This window comes from Solanum pennellii, chromosome 4 (assembly GCF_001406875.1).
Source record: "Solanum pennellii chromosome 4, SPENNV200".
In the NCBI taxonomy this organism is placed as follows: Eukaryota; Viridiplantae; Streptophyta; class Magnoliopsida; order Solanales; family Solanaceae; genus Solanum; species Solanum pennellii.
In genome coordinates, this window is record NC_028640.1 from 45496709 (window position 1) to 45522965 (window position 26257).

Sequence of the window (26257 nt, forward strand, 5' to 3'; positions counted from 1 at the left end):
TTATATATATATATATATATATATATATATATATATATATATATATATATGATATTTATGATTTTCTTTCCATTTTAAAAAAAATGACCTAGTTTGACTTGAAATGAAGTTTAAGAAAAGAAAAAAGACTTTTTAATTTTATGGTTCTAAATTAAAATTATGTGAAATATACTCCTTGAATCTTGTAATCTTAAAATGTGTCTTAAACATACCAGGTAAAAAAATAAAATTAAAGTATTATTAAAAAAACTAAATCTTTTTTTTTTTCTCCAAAGGAATATGACGTTTTCCATATTCTGGCCCTTTTCCGTTTTCTCTACAAACCAAACAACACCAATCCAACCATTCATCCTCCTCCTTCACCCAGCAAATTCCAAATTCATCATCCTCCTCCTTCACCCAGCAAATTCCAAATTCAAGACCAGCAAGAGAGTTGACGGCAAAAGAGAAGGAGAAACAAATTCAAAAACCTCTTCTTTTCCATGGAAATGTCTTGATTTGGAAGAAGATATTTATAGTAAATGGCAGCCATTTCTACATGCTTCTTCGCAGTCACACCCACCAGGATTCAATCCATCCTATTCTCTCAAAAATCCACCTCCCTTGTCCTAAAACCTTCACGAATACACTCTTTTAATTCTTGGAATTTGAGTAAAAATGGGGGTTTGAGGGCAAGGAGGAGTTCAGTTCATTTGGTTAGGGCCAGTCTTGATGTTGAGGTTAAGACTGGAGGGATTGTGGAGAGTGATAAGCTGCCCTCTGATGTACGGAAGCGGGCTATGGACGCTATTGATGCATTGGGAAAGAGGGTTACAGTTGGGGATGTTGCTAGTAAAGCTGGGCTACAGTTGAGTGAAGCTCAGAAAGCTTTGCAAGCTCTGGCTGCTGATACAAATGGCTTCTTGGAGGTAAATATTCCATTTATTTTATAGGGAAAAAGTTTAACTTTTGAATATTATTTGTTTTTGGCGTTGTAAAATCAAATGCTTGGTTTGTGAAGATTAATGACTTTTTATCAAATTGAGTTTTTTCATGTAATTATATCATGTTTATGAAAAGTGCCTACAACTTTCATTGCTACCTTTTTCACTTTCGTTCCCTTGAGTTTTTTATTTTTTTCGACAAGGTAAAAAAATTTATAGAAGTATCAGCATCAAGAATACGCTGGTAGGAACATAATTGTATACCAAAAGAGTTCTCAAAGATTGTGAAGAACTATAAAGTCTACCATGGCTTGTACATCAGTGATTTTTCAAGAGGGGTGGGGTGTCTAGTAAGCCTGTAGTCAACTTTGATCCTGCAAAAGGTTCAAGTAAACAGAATGGACATAAAAAGAAAAGTTAAGTGCAGAATGTGAAGTAGAAATGGATTTCATACTTGTTCGGATCACCAATATGGTGCGTAGTCCGGTTCCCTTGGGTTACTAGGGAATTTTGTTTGTGTAACTTGGGTACAGTGTAGTTGTTGAAGTACAATGTTAAAAAGTCCCTTGATCACTTTAGTTTTATGTTTGGCAACAACCTCTACCAGTATAGCTGCCTATTCTCTCCATTCTATTGTACTCAGTATTCGCATTCCTTTCTTGTGTAACTTTATGAGATTTTTTCCCATGTGTAGAACCTTGACAGATTCTGTTATCCTTAAATGCCTATGTATTGATGAATCTTTGCCTTGTAATTGAGGCAACTTCTGATATGATTACTTGGCATATTGTCCTTGACCCTTGACCTTGGGACTGTTTGATTGCACTGCAAATTTCCTTCCTTGTGATAGAGACCTCTTTCCTTTTTGATTCGCAAAGACAAATATTTTGTAATGGTTAGTTTTCATCATTGAATCTATTGGGCTAACAATCTCCTCATTTTTGATGATGACAATTAAAGGGGTACTTATTGTGTATTCATTTTACTTCCCTCAGTATTAAGGAATGATTTCTCTCCCTGAATGTATGTATGTAGATTCATGTTTAGATCCCCCTCATTCTTTGACTCTTGTGTGATATTAAGTGACTTGAGTCTTCTTCCCAATAGGTAATGACCCTGCATGTGATACTAGATGAAATGTACGACACATAGAAACATAATAAGCTTGTGTCTAAGACACACTTAAGCACACAAAAGCAATTTCATTCAAGCAGCTAAATATTCATAGGAACTTAATAATACCACATAGAGATAGAGATACACAAATGATATTAGATGAGCAATTTAAAAGCTACATGCATAAATATTTCGGAATAAAAAATGATTAGCAGTCAGAAGAGGAAGAGGAGTTCAAGGAACTGGTGGGTGCAAGAGAGGCCACTATAGAGTACTGTTAAGGATATACAACCCAAAATAGAAACCAACAGGAGGTAAAAGAAACAGTTTAGAAGTCTTAATTTCCACCAAGGAAATACTTAAGGGTGATGATCACCCTCTGAGAGAAAGAATAATTGGACATTTCTATGTTCTTGGAGAGTGTGGAGTATGAATTCTGGATAGCAACAACTAGCTTTGTGATTGAAGTCTCAGTCACATGAGCAGCAGAGTTAAGCTTCCTAGGATTTCATTCACAGACTTGACTCCTTCATGCTGTTGGCTGTCAACAGCTAGCTGCAGCTTACCTACATCGGTGATGGTACCATTAGAGAGACGTACATTTCACATCAGTGAAGCCAGGGTATCCTTGGATCTCTGCCACCTTCTAATCCATCCAGAAGCAAGAACATCCGCTATTTTGTCTTCAACAGTTAGGCTGCCTTGGTATTTGAAAGGGACTTCTTGGATCACTTACCATAAAAAATGAGGATTGTATTGATGATTGTCGAGTACATACTCTTTATATAGGGAGTGAGTAGTCGAATCCGAAGTTAGCTGTACGTCGAATCCTACTACAATAACTATTACTACTATAATAATACTGCAATTATAAATAACCTAATCCTAGTCGACTTTAGCTAGTACAAGAAGTAGCAACCTAGTCGATATAAGTAGCCTAGTCCTAGTGTGACTCTGTTTCTGTTGTACACATTGTAGGTTGTTCAACATGTTCCATATCTTTAGTTTCCTTTATCTTCAATAGCCCATATTGGCAAAACACTTTGTTTTCACAAAGTTGAAATAGTATAGATAATTTATGGGCGTTGAAGAAAACACTTATAGGGCAATGGGAGTCCTCAAGTTGTTCAAGATTTATGATCCTTCCGGTGGCAATGTGCCTGATCTCGAAGGCAGCGCACCTATTCTTTTCTATGATCCCCCCAAAAAGTTGCATGTCTTCAAGACATCACCTGGTTTCTTTGACTTGAGCTTTTTGTTACTTGACCTTGAGATATAGATTGTTTCTTTGTGTTGGTCTTGGATGATCCAACAACCTATACGTTTAATGAATTTGAGATATAATCCACAATGATATCTTTTCTTTAGAGCGTTGAAGACGCTTGCGCGTATGTCTGAGGAAATGGAAGAAAGTTTGTCTTTTGCCATGGGAGAGAGCTTTAGAGAGAAGAAGATTTGAAAAGGAAGAGGTGAGTAAGGAGGAAGACGGGGAGGGGTTATAAGGTGGTGAGAGGAGAAAGTGAAGGGTTGTGAGGAGACATGGAAGGATGGATACTATAAAGGTCTATGGGAAATATGGAGTAATTAAAGGTAAAACAAGAATGTAATTAAAGGCACTTGTGTGTAGGGTTGAGCGTTCGGTTTGTTCGGTTCTGTTTATGATATTTGGTTTTTTTTTTTTTTTGTTCTCGGTTTGGTGAAAATGTAATCCAAACCAAACTGAAATAAATTCGGTTAGGTTTGGTTTTCACAATTTCAGTTCGGTTTATCGGTTTGTGAGATAATAATGGCTACATTGTCGTTGTTGAACAAATTCACCTCTTCATATGAAGTTTCAAACGAAGTTGTCAACTTCTTGTCATTTCCCAAAATATACCTCCAGTGAACATTTTCACTACTACTAGTAACACATTTTCAAATTTCAATCACAATGAATAGAAATTAGGATAAATTAAAACAAGGCCAGACTTCAGCTTTCAGGGGTAAGGACATTAATAGACAACAAACATTCAAGTAGCTTCCACGTTTCAGGGACCAATGAGATCATGATTCATGGCCATTTGCTAAGAGTATCAGGATTCCAGGCACTAGGCATTCACTCCAGCCTTCAGCCTCAAGGCATAAAACTTAACAGGCAACATACAAAAGTTTTTAACAATTAAAAAGCAAGCAGCAACTGTCAACTGAGTGAGTTTTAGTCACTATGATTGTGCCTGACGAGTGTCGAGAGCAGAGCACGAACGGAGGCTCGTCTGTAAGACGAGTTGATGTGAGTCAACGTCATCTCATCGAGACATGAGTTGTGAGAGTTTCAATTTTGGGATTCATTGATTTAAGAATTGGGTAAGTTCAGTTTAATCAGTAGTGTGCAGTATTAAAATTTGTTTTTTTCTGTTAACCGAATTTATTTTGTTAAAAACCGAACCGAAAAACTGAAATTTTATAAGTTAAAACCAAAACCGACCGATTTAACTGAAACTGATATTAAAAGAAATTTAGTTGGGTCGGTTTTTTCAGTTTCAACCAGAATATGCCCAGCCCTACTTGTGTGGAAAATAAATATATATAAACCCGGAGCAATAAACTTCTAAACTGATCGTTGATGTCAGAAAATAAAACATACAAAGAGAATAAATACACTTAAAACCAATTTAATTATTAAAATAAGTGTGAGGAATATAGGATAAGAATATTATTGCATTGCGTATCTACATTATTACATTGAGACTTTATTATACACAGTACATTAGACTTCTTTTCCTACTAGGACACTATAATACAATCCTTTTCTCTGTAGGATTCTACATACTACCTCTATTCCTATTCTAAGTAGGATTGTATATATTGTTTTTTTTCCTATTCCTATTCTAACACTCTCGCTTAAGCTAGTGCATACAAGTCATATGTATCTAGCTTGTTACAAATGTAACTAATACGAGGAGCTATGAGGGGCTTGGTAAGTTGATCTTTTGACTTCACAAAATTTACGGTCAATCTCATAAATACTGAATTTGATGCAGAATGTCGACAAAACATAGAGTGATCAGCTCCACTACAAGTCTTGCCGGATTTCTGAATTATTGAACTTCCTAAACCAAGCTTTAGAAGGTTGTTCAACACCATAGAGTGACCTGCACAATTGACATACAAGGCTACTTGCCTCCCCCGAGATATAGTTCTTCCTTGAGATCACTATGGAGAAAAACATTCTTAATGTCCAACTAATTAAAAGGTCAATGGAGAACGACAACCATATCACTATAATCCAACCCAAATATTTGATCCTCATAAACTCTGTTCTGTACTCTTTACCAACCTATGTGATGTCCTTGTTTCCAATCCCAGCAAGGGTGGTGAAAAAACTAGACAAACTTAGAAGGAACTTCCAGTAGAAAAGCAATAGGAGGGAAAGGGTTATAACTCAGTCAACTGGAAGAATGTTCTTCTCAGCAAAGAAAGTGTGGGTTTAGGGATCAGAAATTTGAGGCTGCAAAATGAAAGCTTTTTGATGGAATGGCTATGGAGATACACTGAGGAAGATACAGCTCTCTGGAAGGAGGTTATAGTAGAAAAATATGGAGAACTAAATCCTTGGTGTACAAAAATCACCTCTGAACCAAATGTGGTCGGGGTATGGAGGACAATCAGGAACCTATGGCCACAAATGGAAGGAAATATGTATATCAAGGTGGGTAATGGAAATAAAACTAAATTTTGGAAAGTTGGTTGGATAGACCAAACTTCTCTCAGAGAAATTTTTCCAGATTTGTTTCTAATCTGTGAGAACCCTGATGCTAGAGTTAGTGATTGTTGGACAGAACAAGGATGGGAAATATCTTTAAGAAGACTACACAATGACTGGGAGGTGGAGAGGGTGGCAGCGCTACTGGAAAAACTACCTGGAATGTTTATAACTACAACAACAACAGACAAGATCTTGTAGAAACATAGCAAGGATGGAGTCTTCTCAGTCAAAAATGCCTAGAAAAGAGGACTAATGGGGATGATAGGGGCCCCAAAATATAGTTTGAACTACTCCTGGAAAAGTGACATTCCTACAAAAGTAAAGTGTTTCACCTGGTTAGTAATAAAGAGAGCATGTTTAACAGAAGAAGTTCTACAAAAGAAAGGCAGACAACTAGTTCCTAGGTGTTTTTTGTACAACTTGACAGGGGAAACCTGCATTGTTTACTGCTCAAATATGGAACTTGTTTCTCAACATCACAAGCATGAACCAAACAATGCCAGAACATACATCAGATCTGTTGAGCTGTTGGATTAGGAGGGGAGGCAGTAAGAGTCAAAAGTGATGGTGGAAGCTAATACCATCATGTGTATGGTGGTCAATCTGGAAAAAAAAGAAATGCAAGATGTTTTGAAGATAGATCCAATTCCATCCACAAAGTTAAATAGAATTGTATAGTATCTCTACTTTTTTTGGGTGTAAACAGCTTTGTATAGATGATATAGACCAGATTATAGATTTGATAGGAAATCTGTAATTATTTCTTTTTGGAGGTAGCCAACATACCCTTAAAGCTGAAAAAAATCAACCTTACCAGTTTCAAAAAAAAAATAATATTTGAGTATACCCTTTTTTGGCAAAAGTAAATTTGAAAGGGAAAGAGAATATTGCAGGAGAACTCAGATTTCAGAAACAATGCAATGGTTGGTGGAAAGTGCTCGAAATCTGGAGGTTAGTGCTAAGCAAGAAAAATTTGGAGGACCTAATGGTTGGATATACTTATTTAAGGAATAACTGGGGTTTTCAGAATAGTGATGACCTTTCTTGCCATTGGCTCATATTGCCTGCGAAGCTTGCCAGAAAAGACGAAGTTTCTCTTATTTTGATTAAATCATCCAGTTAGTTTAAATAGAGAAGGTTAACCCAAAGGATGATGAGTATGTTCTTAAGAGTGATCAGTGGTAGCTGAAAAGTTTGCAATTTCATATGATGTATCTGTTGACAATTTTGTTCAAGGCTTTTTATTAGGATTTTTTCGTTGGAACGCTCTAATTTTTTGTGGAATAGTATCATTGAACTTGTAGTCTTTCTTTTGGAAGTTGATCACCTTTTTAATGTATGACTTGTAGGGTTGTAGCGTGAAGCATTTATGCTACATTTCGGTTGTTTAATCAGAGTGCGGCTAATATGGTTTTGGCAGGTGTCAGATGAAGGTGATGTCCTGTATGTATTTCCTAAGGATTATCGTTCAAATCTCACAGCTAAATCATTTAGGATGAAGATTGAGCCTTTGCTGGAGAAAGCAAAGGTATTAATCCTATTTTATTGGTGATGTCAGTATGTGTTTTTTGGAATAGGTCTACCTATAAATACTAATCTTCCGAGGGAACCTTAATATTTTGCAGCTTGCAGGTGAATACTTAGTGAGGGTTTCCTTTGGTACAACACTAATTGCTTCGATTGTCATTGTCTATACAACCATAATTGCTATCCTCTCTAGTAGAAGGTATCTGTCTATGCAAGTTTGTCTCCCCTTCATTTGGCTTATTTGTGTTAGTATTCTGATTGTTTAAAATTACACCTCCTAATTGTAGAAAGAATGAGTCATCTACATACTTGGCTTATAATTAGTGATCTCATTAAAGTTGGACTTGCCACTAAAGTTCGATTTCCTTACTGAATGAGGTTAGAGACAAACTTGACTCATACTGAGTGATGTAAGAATTCATATCTTAATTTTTGTCAAATATTTGAAAACATTATAAAATTATGGCTACAAATTTATTTTTTGTCAAACATGCATCCTCACAATTGACTCATACTGAGAGATGTAAGAAATTATATATTATTTTTTTATCAAACATTTGAAAATGTTAGAAAATTATGACTGTAATATTGATTTTTTGTCAAACATTCATCCCCACAATGTTTTGCAAACTGTGTTTGGTTACATTTTTTATTAATTAATTCAACTATATTATTTTTTTCTTGAAAACCAAATACTATCAATTATATTTTACAATATTTAGTTACAAATCTACACTTATTTAATGCTACATTTTAAAAAATAAATATATATTTTGAATACCTACTAATATATATGATTGAACAATATTTCCTGCATAGACACATGTTTATCAAACAATAACGTCTAGTTTTTGATAATTAACTTTATTTAAAAGTTTAAAAGATCTAATTATGTAATTAATCTTGGGCAACCAAAGACTACGTTGGCAATTTCACAGTAATTATTATATGACAAACAAATAGATATTCTCAGTTACTATGTTGTGTAATTACTAAGCTATGTCATTACTAGGATAGTAATTACACCAAATCCTACAAGGTGGCTTTCCAAACTGTTAGTTTTGTGCCATTTGTTTTTGACATTTGCTTTCTTTACAGTGAAGAAGACAATCGGGGAAGACGAGGCAGATCTTATGACAGCGGTTTCTCATTTTACTTCAGCCCAACCGATTTATTTTGGTAATTATAATTTGATCCATTGTTGAGGAAAAAGCAATATCGCTCTAGTGCAATTTTGCTTGCTTCTTGAAATTTATTAAGGGCTTCACTTATGACCTCTTTTGTGCATTTGTTTTCTTAAATTTTGACTGATTCCATGGTTTTCTTATTATGTATATTTATTGTAACAACTTGAGATCATTAAATTTAGAGATACTTGAGTGTTTTCTTTTCCTTCATTTGATATTAACTTATTTTTCCATCTGAGTCGATATTTATATTTATGATGCACTTTTGTTAATTTGGCTGCGACCTAAGTACTCAAAGAGCCAGGTTCTTTGAGCAACTATGCAAGAAGGTAAATTGAAGAATAGTAAATCAACACAAGCTTTTGGCTTGGAGAACTCCTTGCCCAAGGGAGACAAAAACTACACCCACCTATGTAGGATTCACTCAATCTCTTCCACTAAAATCGACCCAAATTTAAGGTTTACAATTGTCCTTGTAGCACCTAAGAAATTGTTCCCAACAATCTCAACCTTTACCTCTCTACTCTTTTCTTCAATGACTCTACCCTATGCATAAAGTCCCTTACAAACACTAAGCAACACCTACTACAATCAACTATAAAAGTAATCAATATATTGTATTGGAACCAACACAAAGAAATTAATCGTTACACTAAAAACTGTATGGATAAATTTTGTTAGGAACAGATTCTTTTGTAGTAGCAACAACTTTTTCTTCTAGACTTTGTGTGTGGAACTCTTCTCACATTGACGCCTCTCTCTTCGGGTGTAGTCAAACTCCAAAGCATTAAGTTGTGCTGTTTATGTAAGAGTAAATAGCTGCCTTTTAGATCGTTACCTTCTCAAAAAAATATCTGCCTTTTAGTTTTCCAGTCCAAACACGAATAGGTTCAAGACTTTCAGTTTTCCAAGCCAAATCAGTAGTTTGGCTCCTACTACATTACCTACAAGTCTAATGAGAGGACCCAGGATTTCAATTGACATCATTGGTTTTACGCTCCAAATGCTAGGAAGGAAAGAGAAAAGGTATGATGGAGAATTGGATCAACAAGGAGTTTGCTTGAAGGGCCTGCGGTGGTTGTGGGGATTTTAACATTGCTAGAGGTTTCTTGAGAGAAAGAATTGATTTAGATACAATAGAGCAATGTCCGACTTCTCAGATTTTATAAATTACATGGAGCTGGTGGATCTAGAATTAATAGTAGGGAAATTCAGTCGGAATAAAGGGGATAGACATGTCATAGGCGCAAGACTGGACAGGTTCTTAATTTTAGAGGAGTTGGATGAAGGCTTCCGAAATATCAGGCAATTTGTAGTGCACAAAGTTACTTCAGATCACTCTCCTTTGATGCTTCAATGTGGTAATTGGGATCCAGTTACTTCAAATCACTCTCCTTTGATGCTACAAAGTTACTTCATGTCATAGACGCAAGACTTGACACGTTCTTATTTGTTTTAATTAAGATTTAGACGTTTGAATCTGAATGCACATATGAATGATTAAAGATGTTGTCTCTTGATCTGAACACTAAATGACTAAATGATTAAGCCGGGTTGTTTTTCAAAATCTGAATGTACATACTTTATTTATATGTACATAATAAATATACAATTCAATAATAATTAATATCATAAAATTATTATTTGATACAACAAAAAAATGAAACTTTTATGCTTAATAATGATGGTAGAGATAGTTTGTAGTGGTGGTTGTGATGGTAATTGTTGTAAATGACTAGTAGATCAGTGTTTGCAAAGCGATGCGAGCCTTTTACGCTCAGACTAGAGACTAGAATGAGTATGTGAGCGCTTCATCAATTAAAGCATGAAGCGGGGACTTATCACTTTTTTCCGCTTCACGCTTCCCTGAAACTGGTAATGATGGTGGTGATAGTTGTGACGGTGGAGGTGGTTGATGTTGTGGTGACGGTCAGAATTGTGGCGATTGGTAGTGATGTTGGTGGTTGTAATGATGAAGTCGGTTGATGTTAGTAGTTGGTGGTGGCGGCGGAAGAATGTGTGTTAGTTGCTGATATGGGTGTAGTTGGTGATTGTGCTAATTATGATGATGGAGGTGGTTGGGAGTAGAAATTAACCATAGTAGTTGTAGACTTGTAGTGACGGATAGTAGTGGTGGAGGTGGAGGCGGCGGTGCCAGTTGTGATGGTGGAGTTTGTTGGTAGTGAGAACCAGTGGTGGTCCTGATTTGACAGTAGTGGTAGAGGTGCAGGTGGCAACAACTGATATAATACAAGTTGATAGTAGTGTTTAGCAATGGTGGTGGTTGTGATGGCAGAGATGGTTGGTGGTAGACGACAATTATGGTGGCTGATAATGATGGGGGTAGTTGTGATAGAAGAGGTGGTTAATGGTGGTGGTTGTGATGGCAAAGGTGGTTAGTGGTGGTGGCTGATGATTGTGAATAGAGTCATGATGAATATTATCCACACAAGAATACCTCTTAATAATATTAAGACTTTGTTCTAGATCTTAATGGTTAAGTCCTATCCAGACCTATTAAATGCTTAAATCGTAACCAAAACAAATACACTTAATGGTCGAATGTCTAAACCATTCAGATTCAGACCCCATTAAGTGCAAACAAGTGAGAGCTTAAATCCTATTTCGAATTTGAGAACTGGTGGTAGACACAGAGGGGTTCACTGAAAGAGATAAGAACGGGTAGGGGGTTCCCTTGTTTGTGGTGGAAGACCAGACCACATTTTAGCCACAAATTGAAAGCTTTGTAGGATAAACAAAAAGAATGGAGCAGGACAATCCAAGGAAACTTGGGTCTGAAGTAACAAAATATTTTTAATCAACTTGCAGAACTGGATGGAATTTCGGTTTTTAGGAATTTATCTGAGGTAGAATTAGCCACAAAGACTGCTTTATCTATGAAGCTTGAGGAGAAGGCAAAGCATGAGGAGGTGACATAGCGGTAAAAGATTCATCTATGGCTGAAACAAGGGGGATAGAAAACACAGTTTCTCCATAGAACATCAAATGCTCACAGAAGATACAACTCTCTTGACCAGCTTTTTTTTCTGATAACCACAACTATATTAACCAATCTTCTTTAGAAGGGGATATTTTGGTGAATCCTGAAGATATCAAGAGAGAAATAGTACCATACTATGATACAGAATAGAGGAATGGAGACCACAATGTATTCTAAGGGTATGCCCCATGGTATCACAAGATGGTAATTTGATACTACTACACCCCTTTGAACCTCAGGAAATATGGGACAATATCAAAGTATGCACAGGAGATAAGGCCTCGACCTTGATGGATTTTCAATGGCCTTCTTTATTCAATGTGGGGTAACTGATATGCATTCTATTTCAGATGACTTTTGAAAGAAGATGGATAAATCAAAATAAATTCTAGATCAGTCAATGAAGTTCTCAAAGGATTGAAGCAGGGAGATCCTCTGTCTCCATTCCTCTTCATTTTAGCAATGGAAGAACTGAATGATATGCTGAAGACAGCAGAAGCGAATGAGTGGATCAGGAGTTTCAAGGTGAACACTAGGAGAAGCAACAATATGGAGATCTCTCATCCGCAATATGTAGATGATATCAATCAACAATGCTTAGGGTGATCTTTATTCCAATTGATGCTATCTCTGGTTTGAATGTAAACTGTCTCAAAAGCAATATATACCCAATTAATGAGGTAACTGATATACATAGACTGACTGAAAACCTAAGTGGAAGGACAGGAGAATTATCAAAAGTATACTTGGGAATACCACTAGGAGCCAGTCTAAAGGTATATCATATACCTTTAGTCTTATATGTAATGATTAATAGGAAAATGTAAGAAGAAAATGACTAGCTGGAAGAGTCAATACTCAGTGTGCTTGATGCTTTGCCTACTTATATGATGCTTATATTTCCAATGCCTGCAAACGTGAGAAAATAATTAATGCACTAAGAAGGAATTTCCTTTGGAAAGGAAACAGTTAGAAAAACAAGATACATATGGTTAACTGAAGCACTCTGACAACAACAACAACGTATCCAGTGAAATCCCACAAGTGAGGTCTGGGGTGAAGCACTCTGACAGTTAGTAAAAAGAAATGAGATTGGGCAATTAATTAGAGACCAGAAGATCCGGAATAATAGCCTGGTGTTGCGGTGGTTGTGGAGGTTGCTCTAGATGAGAACTCTCTGTTGAAAGAGGTGACTAAAACCAAGAATTGGATGAGAGGTAATTCGACAACAAATCCCGTGAACACTTTTTATGGGGTGGGATCTGTGTGTGGAGATCCATAAGGAAACATTGGTCATTAATCAGAAACAAAGCAATATATAAACAAGGTAATGGAATGAAGATCTCATTATGGGTAGACATGATTAGTCCAAGGCTCTTTGAAGCAGCTATTCTAGATATCTACAATGTCTGTTATGTACTGCAAAATAAGAGTTCCCCTTTGAGTTTGTGCAAGACCTGTGAAGATAACTGTGGTGAAAATATAAGACAATTAGAATCTCAAAAGGGGAAGAAGATACTTAATTGAGTTAATCTAAATAAAAGGAACATTATTTATTTGATAACAGTAAGATAATAGCACCAAGACGGTTGATTTCGTCTTTTCCTTTTTCCTGATTGATCAGTGACCATGACAGCTAGCCTAATACCATAAAAGTGCTATCTTTTGCTCTTAGGTATTCCATGCAAAAACTATTACTGCTTCTGTTTTAGGAAAGAAATATACTTATTTTCACATTTTAATGTTCTAACCTAGCAATCGTGATACATGTTCAGTGGGTAACTTTATCATGACCCACATATGGGTGAACCTTAAGGTTCTTTTTCCATTTTGAAATATTATGCACCATGGCTAAAAGCTTCATGAAATCCACCGGCAGCTTTCTATTTTTCTTTTATAAAGTTAAAGTGGTGTTCTTCAGCATTAAGGGTATGCTGGCTACCTCCAAAAAGTTACAAGCTAAAACCCTAAATCCACGGGCACCTTTCTAATCTAGTTAGTTTCTGTCAGGTATTGGGATCCATACTATTATAGGAGACGACAAGTTCGCAAAGAAAGTGGTGGGATGAACTTCATTGAATCTGTATGTGGTAAAAGGCATTAGAGCAGATGCTTTTATATTTTCATCTAAGTTTTTCATAACTAATGGTTGTTAAATTTGCAGGTTTTCTCCTTTGTATTTGGTGATGGTGATCCAAATCAAGAGATTGAAGAGGAGAGGTGGAAGTTGGTAATAATTGAGCACTGAATTTAGCGGTCCGTTGCTTTTTTTTTTTTCATTTTTCTGTGGTGGGGATGGGCTGGGGCATGTGAATAATGAGAAAGGGAAGTAGAAGAGGATGGCATTCGGTGGGATTAAATTTTACTTATTCTGGATAGAATTGCAACCACTAAGCTATAACTCCAAGTCAAGTAGTCTATTATTTAAATTACTTATTCCTGGCATTCTGATAATTTGTCTACTTCTTGTCTTTTCCTCTTCTCTTTCCTGCTTCTGGTAACTCTTTGATTTGCTTTTTGGTCAGGGGTTAATCTCTACCCACATAAAATGGCACGAGATATTTTGATATATTCTCTATTAGTTTTTCGGCATTATAGCAGCTTTCATCCACAATAAGTGTTCTGGTTGTTTTCACTACAATCTTTTCTTTGTAGTTACAAACTTTCCCTTATCTAGATACCTTATTGATACGCCAGGACATCTCTATGGTTACTTTGTCTGGTAAAGGGGTGGGTATCCAGGATTAAGTGACCCTTGCTTCAATCATTTAGTATATATCATATAGATGACTAAGAGGTTGTAGTCATCCTCTTGTATCTAAGTTTAGTGAGAATGATTCGATGGAAGGGATGTTTGATTTTTTTTTCTGATAGAGGGGAGGTGTATATGCCAATGCTCTCACATCGCATCTAGCAACTTGGTTATTTGAGCAATGAATCGAAGAGAGTGAGGTACAATTTTGCATGGTGGCTAGTTGGGATTTTCATTGCTTTATGTTTACTTTGTTGGTAGGTAAAGAATAACCTTTATTGATATACCAACAAAAGAGAATGCTTGGAGAGACTTGGGGCATGTTTGAATGGGCTTGTAAAAAAGTAAGCTATAAGTCAAAAGTCATAAGTAGATGGTACTCTACTTTTGACTTATTTTATAACTTCTTTTGCCTAAAAGTAGGTGGTTAAAAGCACTTTATAACCTTTCCAAACATCTCTAAAACTAAAAAACTACTTGAAAGTCAAAAACACCTAAAAATAAGTCAATCCAAATGGGCACTGAATGTTAACTTCTTCTTTATTCAGGACAGGGGATGAAAGTTGCGTACATGAGGATGTTGTGATCAACACGGGCATACTAGAAGGGATAAGATTAGAAAATGAGGATATCCAGAACAAGGTGAGAGTAGCTTCATTGGAGGATAAGGTGCGGGAAGCGAGATTGAGATCGTTTGACCATGTGCAGAGGAAATGCTCGGATGCCCTAGTCCAAGGTGTGAGAAGTTGACTATGAATGGTTTCAGGATAGGTAGAGGTAGGCTGAAGAAGTATTGAGGGAAGACTCGATTAGACATGACATGACTCAATTTCATCTTACCGAGGACATAACCTTGATAGGAGGTTGTGGAGGACACAAATTAGGGTAGATGGTTAGTAGGTAGTAGTGCATTGTCGCGTTATCTGTCCATACTAGTAGTCGTAGCATTGCTCTTGTAGTTTCTTTTTCTTCGATATCCGTTACTATTTGTTGTTTCTTGTACTTTGTCTATCCTAATGTTTTGCTGTAGTAACTGTTCCAAATTCTTTATTATGCTTTTCCTCCATTACTTTATTGGTCTTCTTTGGATTATTTTTCCTTGAGCCGAGGGTCTGGTACACTCTACCCTCCCCATACCTTACTTTACGGGGTATATTGTTGTTGTATCTACGGACAGAGAAATCGTATCATAGATGTTTTGATGCCTTCTCAAATTCAAGTTACTCCCTGAAGGTTAGATGTTTTGTTAATCGTTTTAGTTGGCTTAACCTTTCTACTGTAAATAACACTGATCTTTGTTTGGAGTTTGTCAGCTTCTTAGTGTCATTGAATCTCTCCTTTGTTACATTTGCATCTGTTGACACTTTTTAGTGATATCTACGCCATAAAGAAAGTTCAATGTATGTGCTGTCACTAGCTTTTACAATTTCTTATGTTATAATCAGATATTTCTACGACGTATAATAATTACCATCGTTTAAAAACTTTTGCAGGTAGGGCAGTATATATCATCAAATGGTGGCGTTGTTGCTGCTGAAGAACTTGCTCCCTTTCTTAATGTGGAGACTCCTAACAAAACGGTAGTTGATGGGTCTTACACGACCCATTTGTTGGATGTCTTGTCCATTATCTTCTTGCTTTGTTGTTTCCCTTCCACAGCAGTAAAAGTGCTATAATTTTTGTTCCAATGGCCTTTTCAGGAAAACTATTTTTAAATCTGTTGAACATTTTGAGTACTTGGTTGTTTGGTAATCCTGAGATTCCATGTTTTGCGTTTCAGTTATCCTTGATATCTTGTTGATTGTTCATCTTGCTTTAGTTTTGTGCTTATTTACACTTTGCAATCTTACTCCTGTTCTGAGAAATGACTTTTGAATTACCTGTGGGGTTCTCTGACAGGATGATGAGTCATACATCCTTCCGGTGCTTTTGCGGTTTGATGGTCAGCCAGAAGTAGATGAGGAAGTATGTGAAAGCTTTATTAATGATATAATTTTGTTTGATTCTTCCTTCCGATTACTATGGTTGATGCCGTTTTCTGTGCACGTGGCTTTGGAAAAGGATTTGGTGTCTTCCATAGTGCAACCTTGACTTCAATAAAATTTTGAGAATCAATTTTAGCTTCTGAAACAGCCTCTGTACCTCACACAAGGTTGGCGTAAGGTCTAGTACACCCACCCCTCCCCAGACCCCACTTATGGAGTCAGACTGGATATGTTGCTATTGAAGTCTCCAGTGTCATTTTCTGAAACCTTGTTCTGGGCGACAGACATCCGAAGTTATTAAACTTTTTGTCCATCAATTCTCCTGACTTCAATTAACCCCATTACTAGTCTTGCCTTTGCCAGCCATTTCATTTAGACTCCTCACCCTGATACCTGAAATCTTCAACATGTATCGTACTTGTGTTAATTAGTTATTATATGGATATTGTAATTGTATTAATAGTTCAAAATAATCTAAAGAATCTGTTAAAGTTTTAACATACTAATCTCAAATTCACACCTGAGCTGTGATTGTAGCAAACTCATAAGTTGAGTTGTTTGAGAGAGCATTATCATATTTTGACCCTAATAGGATATCTGAAAAGATCAAATATATCGTCCAAGCTTTGAACAGAGCCAAGTCTTTTTTTAAATCTACAAATTTGGATAACAAAGCTCAAATTAGGGATGAAGTAGTCATTTCTATGTTTTTATTATATTTCATCAGGATTTGGACATCAACAATGTAAATGAAATAAGGAGTTGAACCTAAAGAAAAAAAGGGTATGAAAGAATTTCAGTGTTACAATATACAAGACGATGTAAACTTCTGTCTCATTTGGGCTTCCTTTTTCTTTCTCAATATCTGTTGAAAGGTTGTTTCTGCATTCTAGTACAAAGAGCAAAGAGCACTGCTTAAATGAGTTTTTCTCCTGTTGAATAAATTTCAACTTTAAGGGCTCAGAAAATCTAGAATCAGTGGTTGATTTGAGCTGTTGTGAATATTATTGGTGTTATTGACTTTTGTGTACAAGTGTGGTGCCAAAATGTAAATTTCTTTATAGTGTCCTACGGGAGTTAGCAGCAGGGGGTGCTGTGGTAAAAGTGATATAAAGGCTACTAAGGCAAACATAATACTCCCTCCATTTCAAAAAGAACGACCCTATTTCTTTTTTAGTCTGTTTTAAAAAGAATGACCCCTTTCCTTTTTTGGCAACATTTTAACTTTAACTTTCCACATAACATGTTTAAGACCACAAGATTAAAGGGCATTTTGGTATATTTGACATAACTTTAATTTAGAACAGTCTTCTTTCTTTTCTTAAACTCCATTCCAAGTCAAACTAGGCCATCCTTTTTGAAACGGAGGGAGTAGTTTATAAGAGACTGTATGCATAAATACATGGTTGTTGAGGGGTTTTTGATGTCTCTTTCTCTCGTTAAACGCTCAAAGATCTCTTTACAGAAAGATTTTCACATTCTTGTTCTATATAAATTGTTTGTTCCAGGGAAATATCTTGTACCGGTTTCCATCACTTCAGCGTACAGCTACTCCACAAAGGAGTGGAAGGAAGGAGTATGTAGGAAAAAGATGGACTGACTGGGTTGGACAGGTTGAAAGATTTCTTCAAGAGAAGAAGTGGCAATTTAGGTATCATATCATTTGTCTGAACTGCTGGTAAATTTGGATATCTTACTTGTGGATTTGAGTTCTCAACCATGAGTGTTTACAATGCAGTGAAACAAGCTCATCGGAAAGGGCATTGGTCATTGGATTGGGTGGGCTCAATTTGTTTGGAGTCATTGTTCTTGGTACCATGTTGAAGTAAGGATCTCTATGTGGTGCTTTAGACTTCTTAACTTTTGCTTCTATATATTTTCACGACCCGAAATTTCACAAGGATCTGTGACCAGCACCTGGCAACCCCTAACCGAGTGAACCATTCCTTTAAGCATTTCCATAAACATTCTAATCATAAAAACTACAATTTAATGATAAGGAATTCTAAATATCATAGCCCAAAAGATAATCAAATCCAAAATATATAGCTGAAACCATAAGTCTAAACCCAACAACAGAGTCAAAGGAGAATCTCAAGAATCTAGTGGGATGCAACCCAAAAATACTGAGTAGAAGTAAATAAATTAAAACATCTAGTCACCACAGGACTGGATTGGTTGACTCACTGCTGGATCACAAATGCTGATCTGCTAGACACTTAGTTCTATGGCACTCAGAACTATCACTGCATGGATGTAAGAGGCGAAAGAAGGATGAGTATGTAGAGTGCTCAGTAAGTTTCATCGGCCTGCCATTGAAAGGGTTGTGGTGGAACTTACCAAAATATTCAGTATTTCAATATAATATGATAAGTAAACCACCATTATAAAAAAAATGACATGTAAACCGCCCTTAGCAAAAAATATGACAAGTAAACCACACGACACTATTTATTAACATAAACTGAAAATCATAATATAGTGACCATATATCAGACGGTTAGGATAGTTGATAATATCTTTCAGAGTATGCCTATATATCAATATGGAACAAATGGAGGCGCAACCCGGTTACATCTCTCAAAACAAAAATTGGCATAAGCAATGTGCATGAATATCTTAAGTATGCACATCAATCATTAAAGCATATAACATACCACACATGTGTAAATGTAACCATGCTTTAGCAGCCTGATAGTATAACTTGGTTCTCATATGTATATATATACATATATATATATATATATATATATATATATATATATATACACACACACATTTCTCACCTCGCATATATGGAACCCCCAAATCCATCTAAAATATCAGCAATTACGCAATCTTATACTTTCTAAGGGGAAACCTCCTCTGTTTAGGTCTTAACTTACCTCCATCCAAGCCAAGTTATTGTTTTATGACCGTTTTTCCATGGCACAATCTCCTCCAAATGACTCTGATCTATTTAGATGAATAATTAACAAAATTAGACAATCCATTGGACTTAATTCCATAATTTGAATGTGGGGAAAAATCAAAACCCCCAAATTAAATACATCCCGTGTCAGCCATAAGTCGTAGAGTCCAATTAGGTAATTGGATTTTGAATTGGAGTCCATTAACTCCCTCGATTCCCTAATTTCTATTTTAGGAGCCTTAGTCTTACATCTCTATTTTCCACCGTTAAATTTCATGTTTTAATGGTTTAACTTCATATAAAAGTGTTGAGTAGTGGTCAAAGCGATATAATTGCAACTATTAAGAAGTTCCATTCTCTGGAGTTTTCTCGAAAGAGCTTCAATGCTACATATGTGGCTCTTATCCCTAAAAAGAATAAAGCCAAGGATTAAAGGGAGTTCGGGAGATATCTTTAAATTTATATCTAAGTTACTCATTAAAAAGCTAAAAAGAGTGATACACAAACTCGTAGATTCATACCAGATGACCCTTTTAAAAGGTAGGCAAAACACATATGCTTTCCTAATTGCTAATGAAAGTACAGATTCCAATATCAAGGAGCAGATTCCTCGAATAATGTGCAAACTTGACATCGTGTGAACTGGACTTTCTATCCCATACTCTTCCTAAATTGGATTTTGGGAAGGAAATGGGTGAGTTGGATCAGATTCTGTGTTAGCACAGTCAAGTTCTCCATCTTAATCAATGGTTATCCTGCATGTATTTTCCCCTCTCAAAGGGGATTGATATAGGGCAACCCATTCTCCCCTTTCTTTTCTATTCATACTAGCTAGGCCCCTAGGGAGTATTTGAACATTATGATCAAAATTGCTAATGGCAATGAATGAATTAGGGAGGTTGAATATATGAAACAATCTAATTACCAGGTTGGAGGTAACTCACCTTCAGTGTACAGACGATACACTTAATATTTTGTGTTGCAAATATAAAGCCTAGTCTAAGTATTTAATAGTTATTTTGAATCTTGTTTGAAGCTATCTTTGGGCTACACATTAACCAAAGGAAGAGTTGCATTTTCCTGGTTAATGAGGGGCAAACATGCAAAACAACTAACATACACTGGGAGGGAAGATTCAAACTATAATAGTTGTTAGGAATCAGAATAGGAATAGGATTATAAATATTGTCCTATGTGAAAAATGATTGTAATGTAATGTATCCTAATAATATTTCTAGAGTCTCAAGAGAGGTTTTATAGAGATACTTGGAGTAAAAAGATCCATTTGTGGCATGCATTAGAGTGATAATGGACTTGTACGATGGTGTCAAAACCTGAGTGAACAATAGGAGGAGACTCTGAACATGTTTATATTTGCCTTGTTGATGGTTGAATTGAAAAGGCATATTCACGAGGAGGTGCAATGGTGTATGGCATTTGCAGAACATAGTATTGACTAATGAAACACAATGGTGGAGATAACGATAGATGGGGGTTTGGATATAGACCCTATAGTTCAAAGGCTTGAAGTTGAGAAAGAGCAAGTTCAGTGACGCAACACATGAAATGGGTACAAAAGTGAGGATTAATTCGCAAGTCATCCCTAAGAGAGGATGCCTCAAGTGTCTTGAGTTAATAATTCAAGGAAATGGGGAGATAGATGATGTGTTTTTGCATATCGTGTTAGAGTGGGATGGATGAAATGAGAACTCACATCCAGTGTCCTATGTGATAAGAGGTCCCTCCAAGACATAAAGATAAGTTTTACAGAGTAGTTGTAAAACTGACTATGTTATTAGGGTAGAGTGTTGGCCTGCCAAAAACTCACATGTTTCATATAATGAATGAATTGAAGAATTTAATTACTTTAAATGTTAAGTTTAATTAATTTTGATGTTAAGTTCAAAGCTAGTGAGGCCAGGAGCGTGGGAAAGGAGGTGCACAACCTGTACGATGCAGTTCAACCTAGTATCTTGGAATGTTAGGGGAATAAATGATGGGGGAAAAGAAGAGTGGTGAAGAGTCTCTGATCACAGCCCAATACAATTAGAATGTGGGAACTGGGAACATAGGCAATCCTATTTTAAATTTGAAAACTGGTGGCTTAAAGTGGATGGTTTCAAGGAGATGGTGCAGGGGTGGTGGAGTGGCTTTGTGGTAGAAGGGTGCCCTGACTACAGACTTAGCAACAAGCTACAGATGCTGAAACAAAAGTCGAAAGAATGGAGCAAACAAACCTTCTGTTCCAACTCGAGCATTGCTTGCAAAACATGATGCAACAAATAGTTGATCCTCCTCTTGTTCATTACAACTCGAGCATCTACATCCTTCTGCTGAGCTTTGTTTTTACAAATGATTGCTTCATGCCCAAACTGATTGCACTTACTGCACTTAGCTTCAAGCCTTCTCCAACACTTGAAAGGTGCGTGTCCGATCTTGTCGCAATGCTTACAAGGAGGGTAGTTTCCTTTGAAGCTACCTGTTTTGTTTTTGTTGTTGCGTGCTGCACCTTCTCCATATGTTGGTTGGTATTTCTTACTCTTCTTTTTCTTATATCGTCCATCATCTTGATGCTTGGCAGGTAAAGCTCCTTCAACAACTCCTTGTCTCATAACATGTCGTTGCTCTTGTGCTTGAAAGGCACTTAAGAGCTCTGTTAGTGTAATACTGGACAAGTCCTTAGTATTTTCTAAGGTTGTAATGGTCGCCTCAAATCTTTCAGGTACCGTTACAAGGATTCTCTCAATGATCCTTGAATCGTTAAAAGTGGAACCCAACGATCTGACATGATTGGCAATGTCAAGAAATCGGTCAGTGTATTCCTTTATGGTTTCACTGTCCTTCATCTTTTGCAGCTCAAACTCACGTACTAAATTCAACACTTGCATCCCTCGAATTCTCTCATCTCCTTCATACTCAGCCTTAATCCCATACCTCTTTTACCGACTTCAGAGACATGATACGAGTGAAGACAATGGATGAAACTGCAGGAAATAAACATGCCTTTGCCTTTGATTTCCTAATTTTCCTTTCCTGGTGATTTTTGATTTGCGACATTGTCGGATTGTTTGGCAAGGGAGCAATGATGTATTCATCTTCTACAGCCTCCCACAGATCCAAAGCTTCCATATATGCCTGCATTCTAACAGCCCAGATTCGATAACTTTCTCCACCAAAAGTTGGTGGTGCCATTGAAGAAAAACTTGCTTCTCCGTTCATGGTATTCACGAAATCTGATAGGCGCCCACACACAAAGGTCCCTTAAGAAATAAAGCTCGGATACCAATTGATGGTTTTAAAAAACCTATTTAAGCTAGATAACATAGGGAAATCAAAGTCTGCACCTAAAACATAAAGATGGAAGAGAACAAAATAGAAGCCTAGAATGAAAAGTAAAAAATAATAACACATGATTAAGCAGTCACTAAACAACTCCTAAATAATAGGGAAGCATGACTAACAACTAATTGACTAAGTCTTACTTAAAACATAGGCAGTAAAATTAAATTTACTGCAGTTCAAAAGCAGATTCCTAACACCAAGCTTTACACAAAACATGAATCATGGAGACCTTCCTTTGAATTTAGAGGATGCCCAACCGTCTCAACAGAAGAAAATGAGTGGTTGCAAAGCCCTTACACAGAAGAAGAAGAAGAACTACAGATCATTAAGCAGTGTGATGGTGACAATGCTCCAGGTCTTGATGATTTCACCATGTCTTTCTTCAAGGAGTGTCGGGATATTCTTAAGGAAGATCTCATTACTATCCACAATTTCCACAGAGGAGCTTCTTTGAGAAATCCCTTAATGCTACTTCCATAGCTTTGATCCCAAAGAAACCTGAGGCGATAAAACTAAAGGATTTCAGACCGATCAGCTTAATCGAGTAGTGTACAACATCATTTCTAAGCTAATCACTGAAAGATTGAAAATAGTTATAGGGAAGCTGGTTGATGGACATCAAATGGCATTCTTGAAAGGTAGGCAAATCATGGGTGTTGCTCTACTGGCAAATGAAATGGTTGACTCTAGGGTAAAACAGAAGAAATCAGGCATCCTATCCAAGCTAGATATTGAAAAGGCTTATGATCATGTTAATTGGAATTTCTTGCTAAAAATTCTAAAAGACATGTGTTTTGGAGAGAAATGGATTGGCTGGATACAATTTTGCATCTCAAATGTAGGATTTTCACTCATTATAAATGGTAAGCCTGAAGGATTTTTTCAATTGCATAGAGGTCTTAGACAGGGAGACCCTATGTCACCTTTTTTCTTTCTACTAACTATGGAGGGTCAGAACCACATGTTCAGAATAACAAAGGTATATTGTTGGATAAAAGGGTTCAGTGCTCAACTAGGGAGAGGTGATGATCTCGAAATCACATATCTTTTCTATGCAGATGATGTCCTGGTCTTTGTGAAGCAAAAGTGGCACAAATCAGTCACTTGAGAGCAATACTTACAATATTTGAGGGCATTTTAGGGCTTCATGTTAAGTGGTCAAAAAGTTTCCTCTTCTCAATTAATCATGTAGACAATCTACAAAGTCTAGCTGAGAATCTGGGATGTCAGATATCCTCTTTGCCCACGAAGTACCTCGGTTTGCCTCTGGGGCCAAAAACAAGGGGTTGGAGGTATGGAATGAGTGATGGGAGATGTGAGAAAAGACACTCAAGATGGAAAAGTCAGTACCTATCACTAGGGGGTAGGTTGATTGTCATCCAGTCAGTTTTAGATGGGTTAGCTACCTATATGGTGAGTCTATTTCCAATACCCAAGAGCATTGTGAAGAAAATCAACAGAATGAGAAGATCTTTCATTTGGCAAGGAAACAAAGAAAAGAAAGGCTACAACTTTTGGTGAAATAGGAGACACTCACTTTGAGCAGAAAACAAGGTGGCCTTGGCATGAGAAATCTTAGCATCCATAATAAATGCGTACTACAAAAATGGCTATGGAGATTTTCTAATGAAGATGGAGCCCTATGGAAAAGATTCATAGCAGGGAAATATGGCTTGTTTAGCCAATGGACTACTGAGGAGGTGATGGAGTCGTTTGGATGCTGTGTGTGGAACAACATCAGAAGGTTATGGCCCCAGTTCAATAACAATATGTATATTAGTGTGGGCAATGGTCTGAAAACAGAGTTCTGGAATGAAAACTGGAAAGGTGACCTTGAGCTTATAAAGATCTGCTACGGTTGCTCAAGTATGGAGTCAACAAGGGTGGAACTTAGTGTTCATGAGGGTTTTGAATGACTAGGAAATTGAGGATGTGGCCCGGCTACTAGAGGTGCTAAACAACCCCCCAACCATATCTCAAAGAAAGGATAAACCAATTTGGAAGTTACATAGCAAAGGAATGTTCACAGTAATGCTACTGGGTGAAAAGTCACATTTATCCTATATAATGCTAAACATTGACCTCTTGGCCTGGGAGGAAAAGTCGGAACCCTACCCTCTATATATCTAGGGATGCCATTGGGGGCTGAATCAAGGTCCAAAGGAATTTGGGACAATATCCTGGAAAGATGTGAGAGGAAATTATCAAGATGGAAAGCCCAATACTTGTATGGGGTAGGTTCACTTTGATTAATGTTGTGTTAGATGCTCTCCCAACCTACATGCTTACCCTTTTCCCCATCCCAGCAGGGGTAGTACAGCATGGGTAGTACAAAGGCTAGATCAGATCAGGAAAATCTTCTTTTGGCAAGGAAATAATACCAAGAAAAGTTATCACTTAGTCAAGTGGAAAGAACTAATTTTAAGCAAGAAACAGGGGGGGCTTGGTTTGAAAAATCCGAGAACCAAAGGAAAGCTTTGAAAATGAAGTGGTTATGGAGATATGCCCATGAGACACACGCTCTATAGAAAAAGGTGAGACAACAAAGTATGGAGAATTGGATGGGTGGATGACTGAAGAAGCAAACAATCCTTATGGTGTCACTGATTGGCGATCTATCAGAAACTGATGGACTATTTCACGTAACCGCACTATCATTAGTGTAGGTGATGGTAATAAAACCATCTTCTGGAAAGATAGGTAATTGGAATCTTGCAGAGAAGTTCCCTGATCTGTTTGATTTAGCTATCCATTAGAACTGAACAATTGCTGACATGTGGGCATTCCAAGGTTGGGACATAAATTTTAGAAGAAACTTGAATGATAGGGAAATTCCTAGACTGATCGAGTTCTACAAAATTCTTGAAGCTTTTCAAGGTCTGAAGAATGGGGTGGACGGACTATGGTGGACAAACTATGGTGGAATGAGCACAACAAAGGGGTATACAAAGTAAGTGCAGCGTACAAACTTCTGAACTGGACAGTGGCACAAAATCCCATATGGCCATGGAAACAAATCTGGAGAACCAAAGCACCTTTGAAGGTGGCATGTTTCTCACATCTGCTAGCAAAAGAAGTTGTCTTGACACATGAAATCCTAAGAAAGAGGAACATTATCTTAGTCACGCACTGTTGTATATATTTGGTGAGGCAGCTAAGACAATGGGACATTTGTTTTTGCATTGTAGAATCACTGACCAACTATGGAAGATTTTCATTAATCTCAGAGGCATACAATGGACAATGCCTAGCAAGATTGTTGGCACTCTATCTAGGTGGGAAGAAGTTGAGAAGGGAGCAAAAAACAAGAGCTACTGGAGAACTACTATCTTGTATATGGTGGACCATCTGGAAGGAGAGAAATGTTAGGTGTTTCGAAGACATGAGTAGAGAAGTACAGAAAATCAAAACAGATTGCATTTTGCTTTTATGTTTTGGTGTACAAGGAACTTCGGCATAGATGCAGAAAATATCTTAGATTTGTTAGACTCATGCTAGGATTGGGAGTCCTTTGATATATTGCTATACTTTGACTTGTTGTAAAGGGGTTTATCACTATCCTAAGTGCTGAGTATAATACAAATGTTACTTATTAAAAAAAACACTAGGAGGGAAAAATTAAGAATGATGGGTAAACTAGGAGCGGCGTCAGAGGTGGACAAGATGAAGGAAACAAGGTTGAGATGGTTCAGGCATGTGAATAGAAGGTGTATAGATGCCCCAATGACGAGGTGTGAGAGATTGGTAGTGATAGGTCTATGGAGAGGT

General features: G+C 36.9%; 1 protein-coding gene across 1 annotated transcript in view; it reads left to right on the forward strand.

Annotated features, from left to right (window-relative positions):
- Nucleotides 1–300: 300 nt before the first annotated feature.
- The window catches only part of LOC107017791 (uncharacterized protein At5g03900, chloroplastic), a 39431-nt gene continuing 13474 nt past the window's right edge, over nt 301–26257 (forward strand). The window contains exons 1-10 of the mRNA XM_015218054.2: nt 301–908; nt 7205–7312; nt 7410–7510; nt 8410–8490; nt 13510–13582; nt 13664–13729; nt 15745–15831; nt 16151–16216; nt 17745–17887; nt 17975–18061. Of these exons, the coding sequence (XP_015073540.1) occupies nt 522–908; nt 7205–7312; nt 7410–7510; nt 8410–8490; nt 13510–13582; nt 13664–13729; nt 15745–15831; nt 16151–16216; nt 17745–17887; nt 17975–18061 (1199 nt within the window). The 5' untranslated portion in view covers nt 301–521. The remainder of the gene's footprint in view (nt 909–7204; nt 7313–7409; nt 7511–8409; nt 8491–13509; nt 13583–13663; nt 13730–15744; nt 15832–16150; nt 16217–17744; nt 17888–17974; nt 18062–26257) is intronic.